Source organism: Myotis brandtii, unplaced genomic scaffold (assembly GCF_000412655.1).
Source record: "Myotis brandtii unplaced genomic scaffold, ASM41265v1 scaffold1327, whole genome shotgun sequence".
In the NCBI taxonomy this organism is placed as follows: domain Eukaryota; kingdom Metazoa; phylum Chordata; class Mammalia; order Chiroptera; family Vespertilionidae; genus Myotis; species Myotis brandtii.
Window position 1 is genome coordinate 625,100 of NW_005354705.1, and position 14,794 is coordinate 639,893.

The 14,794-nt window shown below is 44.2% G+C and overlaps 1 protein-coding gene across 1 annotated transcript; it reads right to left on the reverse strand.

The window, feature by feature from the left end:
• Positions 1 to 8,722: 8,722 nt before the first annotated feature.
• Positions 8,723 to 11,745, reverse strand: CCL16 (chemokine (C-C motif) ligand 16). Its single transcript, XM_005860216.2, has 3 exons — positions 11,559 to 11,745; positions 9,944 to 10,064; positions 8,723 to 9,534 (listed from the first exon to the last, which is right to left on the reverse strand). Exons 1-3 carry the CDS (start codon positions 11,641 to 11,643, stop codon positions 9,408 to 9,410), a joined length of 333 nt encoding a protein of 110 aa, XP_005860278.1. The 5' UTR covers positions 11,644 to 11,745; the 3' UTR covers positions 8,723 to 9,407.
• Between the last annotated feature and the right edge of the window lie 3,049 nt (positions 11,746 to 14,794).

A 14,794-nucleotide genomic window follows, 5' to 3' on the forward strand; every position in this document is an offset into this window, starting at 1 on the left:
ACCCCATTTCAGAGAATGCCAAGTGGGTGGCTTAATAAGGATGGAGGGCGTGCTGAGAATCAGGTGGATGAGAACTGAGTGGGGCAGAGGCAGCAAGTGAGGAACCACTGACCACTCCCAGAGAACGCAGCCTGAATCCTCCCATCCCTCCCCCCATCTCCCCCCAGGCAAGGTAATGAGCCGCACCTCAATGCAACACCAACTGAAATCAGCAGGAGGAGAACCATGTCCCCACCCCACGCAGAGCCAGAAGGCTGCATAAGTGGCCCCGGCATCCTGAAGCCACCTTGGGAGGTAAGAAACAGCCCCGACAGAGAGTCTAACCTTCACATTGGCCATGAATGTTTACCCGAAGTGCCCCTGCTTTATTCTAGAGGAGATGGGTTCCCTGTGCTTTCTCCACCGTTAGTGGGAGGTATTCCAATGTGAGGTCAGTTACTGAAAATAAAGAGAACAACTTTTTTTGGTACATCTAAGTGGTAACATGTACTTTTTTGACACCAACACATGATTAATGATGAAGAACCACTTCCTACATAATCCTCCAGCCACAAAACCACCCTCGCATATTGCAGACACACAGGCTGCTCTCCAGCCTCAGCGCTGCAGACACTCGGACCACCAGCACTTTTCTCTTCAAAGCTTTGTTGGTGCTTCTGAAAACAGGAGGGAATCCTCCCCCTTTTATGTCCTGCAGCTGCCCTCTGATGACACCACTCTCTTCATGAAGCTTAATTTCCCCCCAAGCACCAGGCTGGAGATACTCAGAAAGTAGTTTTGGCCCTAACCTGTTTGGCTCAGTGGATAGAGCGTCAGCCTGCGGACTCAAGGGTCCCAGGTTCAATTCCGGTCAAGGGCATGTACCTTGGTTGCGGGCACATCCTCAGTGGGGAGTGTGCAGGAGGCAGCTGATCGATGTTTCTCTCTCATCAATGTTTCTAACTCTCTATCCCACTCCCTTCCTCTCTGTAAAAAATCAATAAAATATATTTTTTAAAAAAGAAAGTAGTTTTGTTTTGCTAAAAAAAAGAAAGAGAAAAAGAAAGCCCAGCTAGTGTGGCTCAGTGGTTGGGTGTTAACCTATGAATCAGGAGGTCATAGTTAGATTCCTGGTCAGGGCACATGCCCGGGAAGCAGGCTCAGTCCCCAGTAGGGGACGTGTAGAAGGCAGCTGATCAATGATTATCCCTCATCATTGATGTTTCTCTCTCTCTCCTCCTTCCTCTCTCTGAACTCAATAATATATATAAAGGATGGGAAGGAAGGAAAAGAAACATAGAAGCTGGAGTCTGCCTGATAGTAAGGTGGGCCTGGACCTGGGAGGATGGGTGTCAGGTCGGATGGACTTTCTCTTCATTGTTCTATAGAAGTTGTCCTTCCCCGCTTCTGTTAAATGGGGAATAATGTTAGACAATGCTTCCTTCAAGGCTTGTTGGGAAGATTAAGTGAGATGACATAAAGAATTTAATAGCTCCGGGCACAGGTAGGCACTCAGTACATGCAGCTGTTATTATTTTGATTATTGTCTTCCACCATCTTTACTTTTGGTTTCCTCTTTTTTTTTCTCTGTTACCTCCACTTTCGCCATCAGTGAAAAAGTGAATGACAGTATCATTGAGAATCTCTACTGTGATGACACAGGAACATTCCACTTGGGAATGAGGGGCTGGTCATGACACCCCCCCGCCCCCCCAACACACACACACATTTTAGGCAGCCAAGCCAACGTAGTGTGGACTTTCTACCCCATCACTTCCTGCTTTTTGAAAACCAGCTCCACCACTTACTAGCTGTCTGACCCTGAGCCCTTTTTCTCTATACTGCATCCTACATAAGTGGCTGGGATAATTACTTGGCATATTCTATGTCAGAGGCCAAGCAGAATGCTTGGCACATGGCAAATGCTCAATACATGTAGCTACTTAAGCTAAATTGATGAAGGCCAACAACCTAAGAGTCATTCTTCTTGACTTTCCTTTCTCTCACACCTTTCTCAGATTGGGATCCCCCAGAAGCAGACTATGAGATAAAGATTTGAGTGCAAGTAGTTTACTGGGAGGTGTTCCCTGAAAGTTCCAGTAGGGAAACATGAAACATAAAAGGGAAGGAAGCCACTTCAGGGTTCCTTAGTGGGCAGATTACCATTGTAATGGTGCAACCCTGCTGGGACCCTTAGGAGACTGTGTAGAGCAGCCTCAGAGTAGCTGACTCCCCTCCCCTGCCCCCCAAGGCTGGGTAAGAAGTTCCAGGCTTCAGGTCTGGCTTGATCCAGAGGCTCAAACCATGCCATCGAGGGTTTCTTACACTCAACTTTTCATCTCTGCTCCTTGTGTATATTGCCCAGTTTTCTTCTGAAAAGGAAGCCGGGCTTCCTTTATTCAGATGTGGGAGAAAGGGAGAAAGCTGCTGGCTGTTCAATTCTTTTATCATTCTAGCTCAGCCACCCCAGAAAAGAGCAAGCCTCTTTCTCCAAGTGTTCACTACCAACTTTAGGGAGGTACTTGGTCTGCCCTTGGTGGAAATTTGGTGGGTTGTGTATCCACCTCTTGGACTAATCTCTGCAGTTCCATGTGGGAAGGGTCCTGGAGACAGACAATGCTTTCAAGACCACATTATGGTCAGGCACAAAACTGTCCACGTTCACTGTGAGGGTGAATGTGAGATAGGCACACTTCCCTCTACTACGCTGACTATTTCCCATTACACTATCAGCAAGGATACAGGGACATATCAGACTTCTCTGAAAAATTTGGGGAGATGTTGATGGTTTAAATCACAGCAATGCAAACAATCTAGAATGAAATATTAGATGTCTCTGGTCTTAGATGTCTCCTGGTCTCCCTGTCACTTATAATTTCTTTCAGCTGATCAGTTTCCTTCCAGGTTGCCTGATCCTTTTTCTTGTTCTGCAGCCATCTGTCCTCTTTTCTCTGCTTTCCTCTCTCTAAACTTTCTGTCCACTTTGTATGCAGAAGAGTTTAGTTTTTGCTTTTGTTTATTTTCTCCCTTAAACCCATGTCCTAAAATTCCCATCTTCTATTCACTCTTTGACTTTTCAAGGTATTTTCCTAAATAAAAGCACTTTTTTAAATGTTTTTGTTGATTTCAGAGAGAAGAAAGGAGAGAGAGGGATAGAAACATCAGTGATGAGAGATAATTATTGACCAGCTACCTCCTGCATGTCCCCTTCTGGTTGAGCCTGCAACCCAGGCATGTGCCCTGACCTGGAATTGAACCGCGACCTCCTGGTTCATAGGTCAATGCTCAACCACCGAGTCACACTGGTGGCAAGCAATTCCTTTTTAAAGAACAACTCTGGTGTTAGCTGTTAATTGGTGTTTTCATCTTACTCTATCACCTTCAGAATAGGTCAGCCCTGGGCCAGAAACTGGATCAATGGGAATTCTGTAGGCAGACTTCCTGTGATTTAATGAAATTCACTGGCGAGAAGGAGCTGGCTGCATTTTAATTTATCATGTGTCTCAACTACAGCAGCTCCAGATAAGGGAGCTGGCTGAGTTTCAACTCTGATTGGATCTAAATGGAACCTCTGTTTGTCAGATAGTGGACAATGCGCTAGTGATGCAACTGGAGTTTAAATGATACCCATCTTGATGATGAAGGTTATTACATTTCTCAACACCTGAATGATCTGCAAATGTAATTTGGAGGTGACATCATGAAAGACTTTGTTGTATGTTTTCATTATAGACATAATCCCTGTGGAGAGTCAAAGTCACAGGCAAATACAAGGTATGGTATGAGGGGCAATGAGAGTCACCCTGCCCTGCCCCTATTCAACTAGATTTGCCGATTTCCACTTGTAGGCTCAGTTGCTCCTTGGTGAGCAAATCAAGGCTGACTTGAAGACTACCCAGGGACTGGGAGGCCTTTTAAAGTTGGACCTTAGATTCAATGCCCTGTCACTGGTCCCTGGGCCCCAAGTTATTCAGCTTGCTCCCAGTACCATATTTGGCACATGAAAGACACTCAATAAATAGCAATGATTACCACTCTCTGTGTTCTCCTTTTTCTTGTCATGGGTTCCAGTTAAAAGGACATGGCTCCTACTTTGGCCTTGCCTTTGAGTTCGTGATACTCATTCTCCCGTGTTCTGGAAGGACCAAGATCCTGTCTTGCCCCGAATTCCCAGCCCAAATCTTTCCCTGGTGTCTCCCCATTCATCTACCAAGGGCATGTACCATTTTGCAGGACTGGGCTTCTGGTCTCATTTTAGTTACAAGATCCTAGTTTTTGAGTGGTTTCCAAAACTTCCTTAAAGACCAAGAACTGGCCTTGCTCTTGACACTGCTTCCTGGGAGTTTAGACCCCAGATTCTAAGTGTTCCTCCAGGCAGATGTGCCTGGTATTGCTGGCCTGTCTGGATTTGGGTATCTTCTTTTCCAAAATTCTGTGGGGCTGTACTCAGTGGGGCCCTTGGGGTTTGCTATTTGCCTGAGCAAAGGCTCAGCCTTGTCAATCTCTAGACAGCATCCTTTGGCAGCCCAACAGCACTCATCTCGCAGTGCAGGGGATAATAGGTAGGATGGGATGAGGACTAGTTCTGTGACCTTCCTCATAACTTCCTGCCTGAGAATTGGCTGAAAACCATCAGCTCTCGTGTGTAATTCTCATTATCCCCCCTCCCCTCTCCTCCTTTGTGGTGAAGTCATTGAAGACTCTTGACGATAACAATAATTCAAATAGTGGTTAGTAAAAACAACGGTCGAAATTTATTGAGCTTTAATTTACTATGTGGCAGGCATTATGCTAAGTGCTTTAAATGAATTATTTTAACAACAGTTGTATGGTGGGGGTACAATTTCCAGTTCCATTGTATTGGCAAGGGCACTGGGGCACAGTGAGGTTGATAACATTGCCTGTGGTCACGTAGAGCTGGAGTTATAATATACAGTGTGCCAGGTATACTTGATATTATTTAAGCCTTACATCAACTCTCCTGAGAATAGACATTGGTATTATTCTTTCTATTCTACAGATGTGGTGACTTAAAAACATGTCTGTAAGTTCTTTGATGTTTCCTCCATCAAGAGATGGAGACTATGTCCTCGGTGCTTGGACCTGGGCAGACCTCTATGACTGTCTCGACAGGGATGCGAAGTACATAGAGCAGTGATGGCGAACCTATGACACGCAAACTCATTTTTTTGGTTGATTTTTCTTTGTTAAATGGCATTTAAATATATAAAATATCAAAAATATAAATCTTTGTTTTACTATGGTTGCAAATATCAAAAAATTTCTATATGTGACACGGCACCAGAGTTAAGTTAGGGTTTTTCAAAATGCTGACACGCTGAGCTCAAAAGGTTCGCCATCACTGACATAGAGGCTAGATTAGAAAAGGTTATGCAGCTTCTTGCTGTTCTTTTAGTTATTTATTTAATCTTCACCCAAGGATATTTTTTCCATTGATTTTCATAGTGGGAGGGAAGAAAGGGGAGAGAGACATTGATGTGAGACATGTGGATTGGTTGCCTCCTGTATACCCCCTGATCAGGGCCCAGGGATCAACCCAGGTACATGTCCTTGACCAGGAATTGAACTTGGGATCTTCAGTACATGAGCCAACACTCTAACCAGTGAGTCAGCATTTTAGCCAATCCTATGACCAGTTCAAACTGCAAACTTTCATGTCTGCAGTAGATGGTGATCAGATCTTAGTTTAGTTCTTTAAGTTTTAGCTGCAAGCTGCTTTCAGTTTTCCCCAAGTATGTATGTTTTAGGGATGTCAGGACTAGAAACTTGGGCTAAGTTTATAGAAAGAATTTGGGATTCCCTTTTGCTGATTTTTATTTTTTATTTTGGAGTTTTCTCACTCTCTCTCCAGTAGCCACTATTTCTTCAGGCTCCTTCCCCTGGTTCATCTGGCTAGAAAGGCCACAAACTTTCTTATTAGCATTTTGGTCAATCCTGTGGCATCCTTCACAACAACTACAGTTGACCTGAGGCCACTGCCACAAAAACTCTATCCCTGAGGTTTGCTCCAATTTTCAACGCCCCTACAAAACCTGTCTGCTTTTGTAAGTCTCTCGTGCTTTCAATTATTTTAAAAATTTGTCCAGAGTTTATAGCTTTTATTCTTGATCTTAACATTAACATGATTCCTTTCCATCAGCTTCTTTTCCTCTATGATAGTCGGCAATGTGAGAACTGAAGACTGTCATCTTGCCTTTACAGTGAAAACCTGCTGGACTCAAGCTTCCTTTCTCTGAGAGGGGAGCCCATCGGTGCTGAATCTCTACTGTGAGCCAGGCACTGTACTGGGCACTTTACATCTGTTAACTGGTCTGATTCTCCTAATAACCTGTAGTCGTGGGTTTTTTGGTTTCCATTTTATAGCAAAGAAAACTGAAGCTAACACCCAAACATGCTCTAAATCCTCGTATCTTTAAAAATCCTCCCTTGAACCCATACCTGCTTCTAGCTCTTGCCTTAAATTTTGCTTTTCTTCACAAAAAAGTTTTTAGAAGAGTTGTCTATGTAGAGTCCTAGGCCCCACTTCCACACCTCCCATTCTGTCTCCCACCCCTTTGGTTGGGTTTCTATCACTACTTTCCACTGAGACCTCTCCTCAAAGTCACTGATGACCTTTATAGGTCAAATTCAGTGGCCATTTCTGGATCAAGGAACAGGAGCTCACAGCCCAGTAGGGTCGAAAGCACGTAACACCAGCCCCCTGTGGAGGGACAAGGTCAGGAAAAACACTGGTTGATGTTTCATTGTAAGAGTTAAAGTGCTTTTGGCACAGGTAACAGGAACCAAGATCTGCTAACTCTGGCTAATGTAAACAAAAAGGGGGATACCCAGATTTCCATGGATGGATGAATAGATAAACAAGATGGAATGTTATTAAATTTTAAAAAGGAATAAAATTCTGACTCATGAAGTAACATGGATGAACCTTAAAGACATAGGCTAAATGAAATAAGCCAGTCACAAAAGGACAAATACCATATGACTCAACTTATATAAGGTAACTAGAGTAGTCAAGTTCAGAGAGAAAGAAAGTAGAATAATGATTACTCGGGGCCGGGGGAAGGAGGAGTGGGGCATTATTATTTAATGGGTACAGAGTTTCAGTTTGGGAAGATGGAAAAGTTCTGGGAGATGAATAGTGGTGATGATTGCACAACACTGTGACTGTACTTAATCCGACTGAATTGTACACTTAAAACTGTATACTTAAAGTGGCATGTATACTTTACCAGACACAAACCAGAATTAACCTAAACCAACAGAAAGTTATTCCAGAGGTGTTAAATGCCACCATGGCCCTTCAGGGATTAAAAAACAACAACAACAACAACAACAACAACAACAACAACAACACACACACACACACACACACACACACACACACACACACAAAAGAATGGGACGAATGCTGGGGCATCTTCGGGAACTGAGAGACTAGCTAAACCTCCAAGCCTTTGTGGGGGACAGGAAATACAGAAGCTCCAGGGACTTCAGTGCAAGGGTTCATAGACTTCTTCCCTTGGGATGCTGCTCCAACAGCAACCTTATGTTTCTCTGGTCCAGATTTCATCTCTCTGAGGGAGATTCTGATTGGCTAGCTGTGGTCAGGGGCTTCAGTTGGGGTGGGGTGGCAGGCTCATGTATTACCACCTGAGGCCACTAGGAGGAGTTATGGGTCAATTTACCAGAATCCAAATCATTGGCTAGTTTTCAGAATGATCACTTTACTTGAATTTGTTTCTCTTAATTATATATATTTAAATGTCTGATTTTTGTTTTGTCTCCACAACAGCATTTTTAGGGAATGTTGACTTTTTTCTGAGTCAGCTTCCAGCTATTGAGCTGGAGGCAGAAAGGTAGCAAGAAGGGAATACTGAGTATGTATGTCTGGCCTTGGTGTCATGTAAATTCTCCAGCTCCCAACCTTGACAAAATGCTTAGAATGTGTTTTGTCTCTCTTTATTGATTAAGGTATTACATATGTGTCCTTATCCCCCCTTGTTGTCTGTGTCCATTGGTTAGGCTTATATGCATGCATACAAGTCCTTTGGCTGATCCCTCCCCCTTACCCCCACCCTCCCCTACCTTCCTTCTGAGGTGTGATGTCTCTGGATCTGTTTTTGTTCATCAGTTTATGTTGTTCATTATATTCCACAAATGAGTGACATCATGTGATGTTTACCTTTCTCTGACTGGCTTATTTCGCTTAGCATAATGCTTTCCAGTTCCATCCATGCTGTTGCAAATGGTAAGAATTCTTTTTTTTTCCAAAGCGTAGTATTCCATTGTGTAGATGTACCACATCAGAATGTTGAGAAGCTACTGAAACAACTAGATTAAGTTTCTCCCACCCTATCAAAAAGGAAGTCAGGAATGAAGTTAGGATTAAAGGAAATTTTCTTTATTGAATGGTTGAGTTTTGGACCAAGATTTTTACCCTTAACCTAGTCTAATGCCCTTTTCCTGTCCCGAAAAGCTTAGTGTAGGAGCTAGAGAGTCTCACCTCTTCTTTTGTTTTGACACTCTCTGTACCCATGCCACCTGAGGGGGAGACCAAATCTTAGGGAGGTGGCAAAACCTCAGCAAAAGTGTCCAAGATCAGCCCTGGCAGCTCAGTTGATTGGAGCATTGTCCTATGTACTGAAAGTTTGTGGGTTCAATTTCTGGTCAGAGCACATACCTAGCTTGTGGCTGGATGTCACTGTTGTTTTTTTCTCTTTCTCCCCTTTCCTCTCTAAAAATCAATAAACATATTCTCAGGTGACACTTAAAAAAAAAAAGACAAAGATCATTAGCATGTGATATTTCCACCCTGGCCTGCTAAGAAAAAGTTATTCCTCTTTTTTCCTGAGAGTTTTTGTAAATGTTTATTTAAGCCAAAAGCCAAACTGATAACATATGCAGGGACACAAGATTTCAAATGTTCCCAAAAATTATGTTTTAAAAGAAAAAAAAATAGAGGGCGGGGTGGGGGGGGGAAAGAGATCTAGAAATAGGATAAGGATGGACAAGAAAAGTCAAGAGTTCTGTGGAGCTCTTAATGAGTCAGAGGCCAGAGATCGTCAGGCTGGTTGGGAGCAGGATGCAGTTATTAGAATGGTTGTTGTATTGGCGTTAGGTGAGAGATTGTGAGCAAGGGGAAAGATGTGGAAGGCGTTTTTCTGAGTATTAAGAATGTATGCTTGCTCACCTCCCTTAATTCTGGCATTTCCTCCAGAGATTGAGAAAATATTCAAAATACTTTTATTTTTTGGATCACTGGCTCATTTCTCTGAATGTGACTGTCATTCAGACCGAAAGGCTGCCCTCGTTTTTCATAGGATCACACCTTTCTTTCCTGAACCTGGGCTCCCACCAAGGCTTGACTATCATGAGGAGTTGAGGAGCTGGGCTAGGCCTTTCTATGATCAGATAGATTTAACCTGGGGCAACTTCCTGGGGGGTAGCAAAGGCAGGTTGGGATCCTTGATATAATCTTGGACCCATTTGTTGTTGGGATTAGTGCAGATCTCTCGGTTCTTTTTGGTGACGAGGCTGTGGAGACAAAGTTAGACTGTCATGGGCCATAGAGTAGAGTGGGGGTCCAGTCCACAATCCCCCACTTCTAGCTTACACGGGGCTAACCTAGGCCTACCCCATCTTGGCCCCATCAGAGGGCCTCCCTCTCTAGCCTCTAGACCACATCAACCCTACTTGTAGCCCCTTCCCCACCCAGTCTAGACCCTCAGGCTTGGGTTTCATTATGAGCACTATTTATTGGGTCACACAGCTATAAGTAGCAAAATCAAGAATTTAACCCAGGCCTGTTCTGTGAGATTCAAAGCCCTTAACCACTACTCTCCTCCTTCTAGTATGGAGATGGAGAGTTACTGGTTTTATGCATTCATTCCAGTCCCTGGTTCCCCTTCCTTTTCCACAGAAATATCTGTAGGGAAGTACTTACATGATTGCTGGCAGGTTACAGTTGAAGGCCTTTCTGTATCCCACCACCAGTTTCCTTGGTAATACTTTCTCTTCATACTTCAGGCAGCAGCTGGGTGAAATGTTCACCGACATAGGACTTCCTGAGGGAATCACATTGAAAGCTGAGCCGAGGAGGCAGAGAGGGAGCCCATGACCTCCATCTCCCGTCCACTGTGCTTCACTCCTTTGATGGCAAAGCCATCTGTTAGCAGGGACTGAGCACAGCTGGTGGCAAGACTTGGAACATCTTGAGCGCACCATTTGGCTGACTTGTGTTTTAGGTGAGCCATTTTCTCTTTCTCGAAGCCTGAACCCATCGCACAGGCCTGCTTGACCTCCCAGAGGGCATTGTTATCCCACCATATGCACCTCTGCAGACAGTGACATTAATGTCCTTGGCTCTCAAAACAAAGTTTAGATCAGGGCATCCTGAGAGCGTGTGGGCAGATTATGTGGTGTGCACGACCCTTGCTCCTCCAAATATTTATACAGGCAGAGTTGGGCTCGACTGCAAGCCAAGGGCAGCCTAGGGAGAAAAGGGCTGGGGCAGCAGAAGGCAGGTATGTGGAAGGACTGAGTGACTGGTTCCTTCCCTGTCACCAGGTCCTTATAAATGATGGTAGAAGCAGGGGTAAAGCAAGGCGAAACAATTCTTGTTCTCCATAGTTCCCAAGCATTCTGTAGCTCCAAAACCTCTTAACCCCTTTCCCCTTTCCCTTTTCCCACAGACTTTATTTAGATCTAGGCCAGGGGTGGGCAAACTTTTTGACTCGAGGGCCACAAACTGGACCGGAGGGCCGAACAAAAGCATGGATGGAGTGTTTGTGTGAACTAATATAAATTCAAAGTAAACATCATTACAAAAAAGGGTATGGTCTTTTTTTTTTTTTAGCACCCAGGCTAGTCAGGCACCCCAGTGGGACCCCCCCACCCCATCATTACATAAAAGGGTACGGTTTTTTTTTTTTAGTTTTATTCATTTCAAATGGGCCGGATCCGGCCCGCGGGCCATAGTTTGCCCACGGCTGATCTAGGCTGAGGGTGGGGTGGGGTGGGGGGGTGGAGATGGGAGTCATGAAACCCCAAATGGCACACTTGGGTGAGCATCCCATTGGGACCCCTTTTGGTTGCCATGATAGTCCCAGCAGTCTGTGCCAGGAAGGGGTGTCTAGGTTCAGACTCCTCATTTCTGAGCTTAGCCCCAAACGTCGCTCAGCCTGCCTACCCAACACTCTTTGTCTGCTCTCCCAGAGAGCAGGCTGTTCTCATCCACTTGCCTTGCCTGCCTCTTCAGCACATACATTTATTGTTGTCTCTTCTGTTACTTCCTTGGCTCCTCTTCCTAAAGGCTCATCCCTTGGGACTTCTGACATAACCTTGACCCATCTTCCCAAAACTGCCCAACCCCAGAAGGATCTGGACCACAGCCCAGCTACTTACGAAGGGGAGAGTTTCAAGATAGCGGCTAAGCATGCGGGAAGGGTAGAGGCCCCAAGGATGATGACAGAGATCTGACAGCGTTCTTGGTGTCACCTCACTGCCAGCTGCCCCGGTCCCCTTGCTCATCGCTGCCCTACAGGGGCAGGTAGACTCACTTGCCTGGCTGCGGGAAGCAGAAGCAGAAGCAGAAGCAGTGCTGAGGCTGAGGAGGAGAAAGAGGGCAGCCACGAAGACCTTCATCCTCTCAGTGGGGCAGTTCAGCCTCAGGAGACGGCTGAGTGCAGATGTCCTACTTGCTGCTGGTCGTTCCCTCTCTGACCACTTAGTGCTCTGAACTCTGATCACTTCAGAGCAGGTGGAGGCGGAGAAACAGGCCTCCCCCAGTGTTTGCTGAAAGGGAGGGCGGTGGGGCGGGGCCTGGTGCAAAGTTGAATTCAGTGATTTGAATTCAGGTTAAGGAAAGAACAGAGAAAGGGAATATGTGGCAAACGTGTGCTGTGTATCAGCCACCTTGCATATCCTAGTTTACTTAATCCTCACAGTTGTTCATTTTTGTTGTTTTGTTTTTCCTTGCATTTCATTTTGTATAGTTTCTATTGCTATGCTTTAAATTCACGTATCTTTTCTCCTTCTGCAGTGTCTAATCTGCCATTAATCCTGTCCAGTGTCTTTTGCATTTAGACACTGTAGTTTTTAATCTCTGGCTTTTGGGAACACTGTGTGGTTCTTTTCCTGGCTTCAAGCAATTCTTCATACACATGTACTGGCTAGTTCTTTGTGGAATACTCAAGAGATCTCTGCATATCCCCAGAGTTCTTGTCAGTGCACCTCTTTGCTTTGTAAAGTCTAGTCACCTTGGTTTTCCCCGACTCTTAGTTCCATCATGACCTGGAAACTCAGAGCCATAAGCTAGGGCAATCATAGGTCTCACTTCATTTACTTCCTATGTCTTGGGGTCCCTGTTCTCCATTGTGTGAGGTGAAATTCCTTAAAAATTGTTCTTACATATTATTTTGCCTGGTTTTTAAATTGTTTTACACAGGAGGTTAAATTGGTCCCAGTTACTCCAACTTGGCCAAAAGCCAGGAATATTCTTTCCCCCCTCCAATAATATTCTTTAAATCTGTTTTGTTTTGATCCAGGATCCACTCAAAGATCAGCCATCACATGTCATGTCTTTGTCTTTTTAGTCTAAAAAATTTTCCTAACCTTTTAAAAAATCTTTTATGACACTGGAATTTTTAAAAAATATATTTTATTGATTTTTTACAGAGAGGAAGGGAGAGAGATAGAGAGTCAGAAACATCGATGAAAGAGAAACATCGATCAGCCGCCTCAGTGCCCGCAACCCAGGTACATGCCCTTGACCGGAATCGAACCTGGGACCTTTCAGTCCGCAGGCCAACACTCTATCCACTGAGCCAAACCGGTTTTGGCGACACTGGAATTTTTTATGTGTCTAAGACAGTTGTCTTATAAGTTGTCCCACAGTCTGGATTTGTCTGTGCTCATGATTAGATTCAAGGTAAACTATTTTGGAAAGAATACTACATAGGCGATATGTCCTTCCTGCCTTATCACTTCAAGTGGCCCATAATGCTAAGTTTGATCACTTGGTGAAGGTGGTATCTTCCAGGTCTCTCCATTGTTAAGTTTTATCTCTCCTTGGTAATTAATAAATAATCTGTGGGATGAAACTTTGGGATCAGTGAAAATTATACTCTTAAATTTTTACCCAACTGTACATCAATGATAATCCGTGTCTGAATCGATTACTACATTGGTGGTTAAAAGTGACACTTTTTTTCTAATTCTATTATTCCTTCTACATTTATTAGCTTGCATTATTCTGTAAATAATAGCTCCCTCTTTTCTTTTGAGTATCATTATGAACTTGGGCTCTTCTTTAAGTTAATTATGTTACACCTTATTATCATTATTCTTTTGAATGCTCAAGTTGCCCAGATTTGGCCAATGCAATCTGTTACTATTTAACCACACAATGTTTTCTATGCCCAGAATAATTTCTAATATATTTACCACTCACAATTAGGAATTATGCAAGGGACTTTACAAGTTCGGGACTTATCCAAGTCTTCTTGGAAGTCTTCCTCTTCCTGTATGCTCTCAACCCCAAAGTGAGACGTTTGGGTTGGGAGAAGGAGATACTTCTGAATTAAACTACAGATCGGTGTCACCCATTTCTACTTCCTATCACCTCTATTCTAGGCATCACACACCCATTTCCATTTTTACCCTTCTGTTGGGCACTTCTGTTCTCCTACTTTTTACAATATTCAAGAGAAGCAAAGGGTCAACTGATCTCCATGAAACTGTTCAGAAGATATGCCCCAACCACTCTTTTTGCCCAGCCCTGTGGTAGCCTTGGCCTGTCTCTTCTATCTACTCAAGTAACTCCTTTGCCACTGATTTCTCTACGTTTCCCTTGATAGGCTCTCACCTAGCCATTTGTCTCACTGAGTGGGTCTTCCAGACTGGGCATTTCTTTAGTAACCCAAAATTGGCCCTTGAGGACTAATGGAATAATCCTAAATATAGTTACTACTATATTTCACACTATGGAATGTTCTCAGCAAACAACAACTTTTAAAACAATACCTTGTCTCCTTTTGTTGTGTTGACAATCATAGGTTTAAGTTGGGGTTTATTTTTCTCCTCTCTAAATGGCACTCAGGTATTTGCTGATTCCCAATTTATTTGACTGGGATGGATGGCTGTGGACGGACAAAGAGCTGTCCCGTGAGACTTTCAGTATCAAAAGTGGCCTCTTCTTTTTTGACAGATGAAGAACTAGTAGAAGGACCGTTCATGAAAGTACTGCCAGGCCAGAAGGACACCAGCACTGAGCTGACTATTGAGCCAGAGAGGGAATCCTCAGACAGAAACGGAGACAGGTCACCAGCCTTCACGAGCAGCTGGGCTTTAAAGAGAAAAGTGATGCTATGCGTGCATCAAATTACATACGGCCCTGTTTCTTGGAGGGGAATCTAGGAGATATAGAATCAACCTTATTACCATTCAATAAACTCCCCTTTTCAAATGATCACGATGTAAACATGCCCAAGTCCCTTGAAAAACATAGAGGGAACCTTTCTCTTAAACTGAGTTTACCATTCAAGTTACAAAAATAAATTGAGGAAACTGTTTTCCCGAGCAGGCCTCTGATAAAGCTTCTGAGTGAGCGGCAAGAAGTAAAGTTTCAAGGCAGAGCGGGATACACATCCATGGAAAAAGGAGAGGCTGGAAGCCCAGAATGAACAGGGAGGGGAGGAGCCCACTGATGGAGGACAGCTGCGTGAAAGCGCCTGGCCTTCTGCACCCTTCGCACGTGCGCACGTGGCAACGCCGCGCACGTGGCAACGCCGCGCAC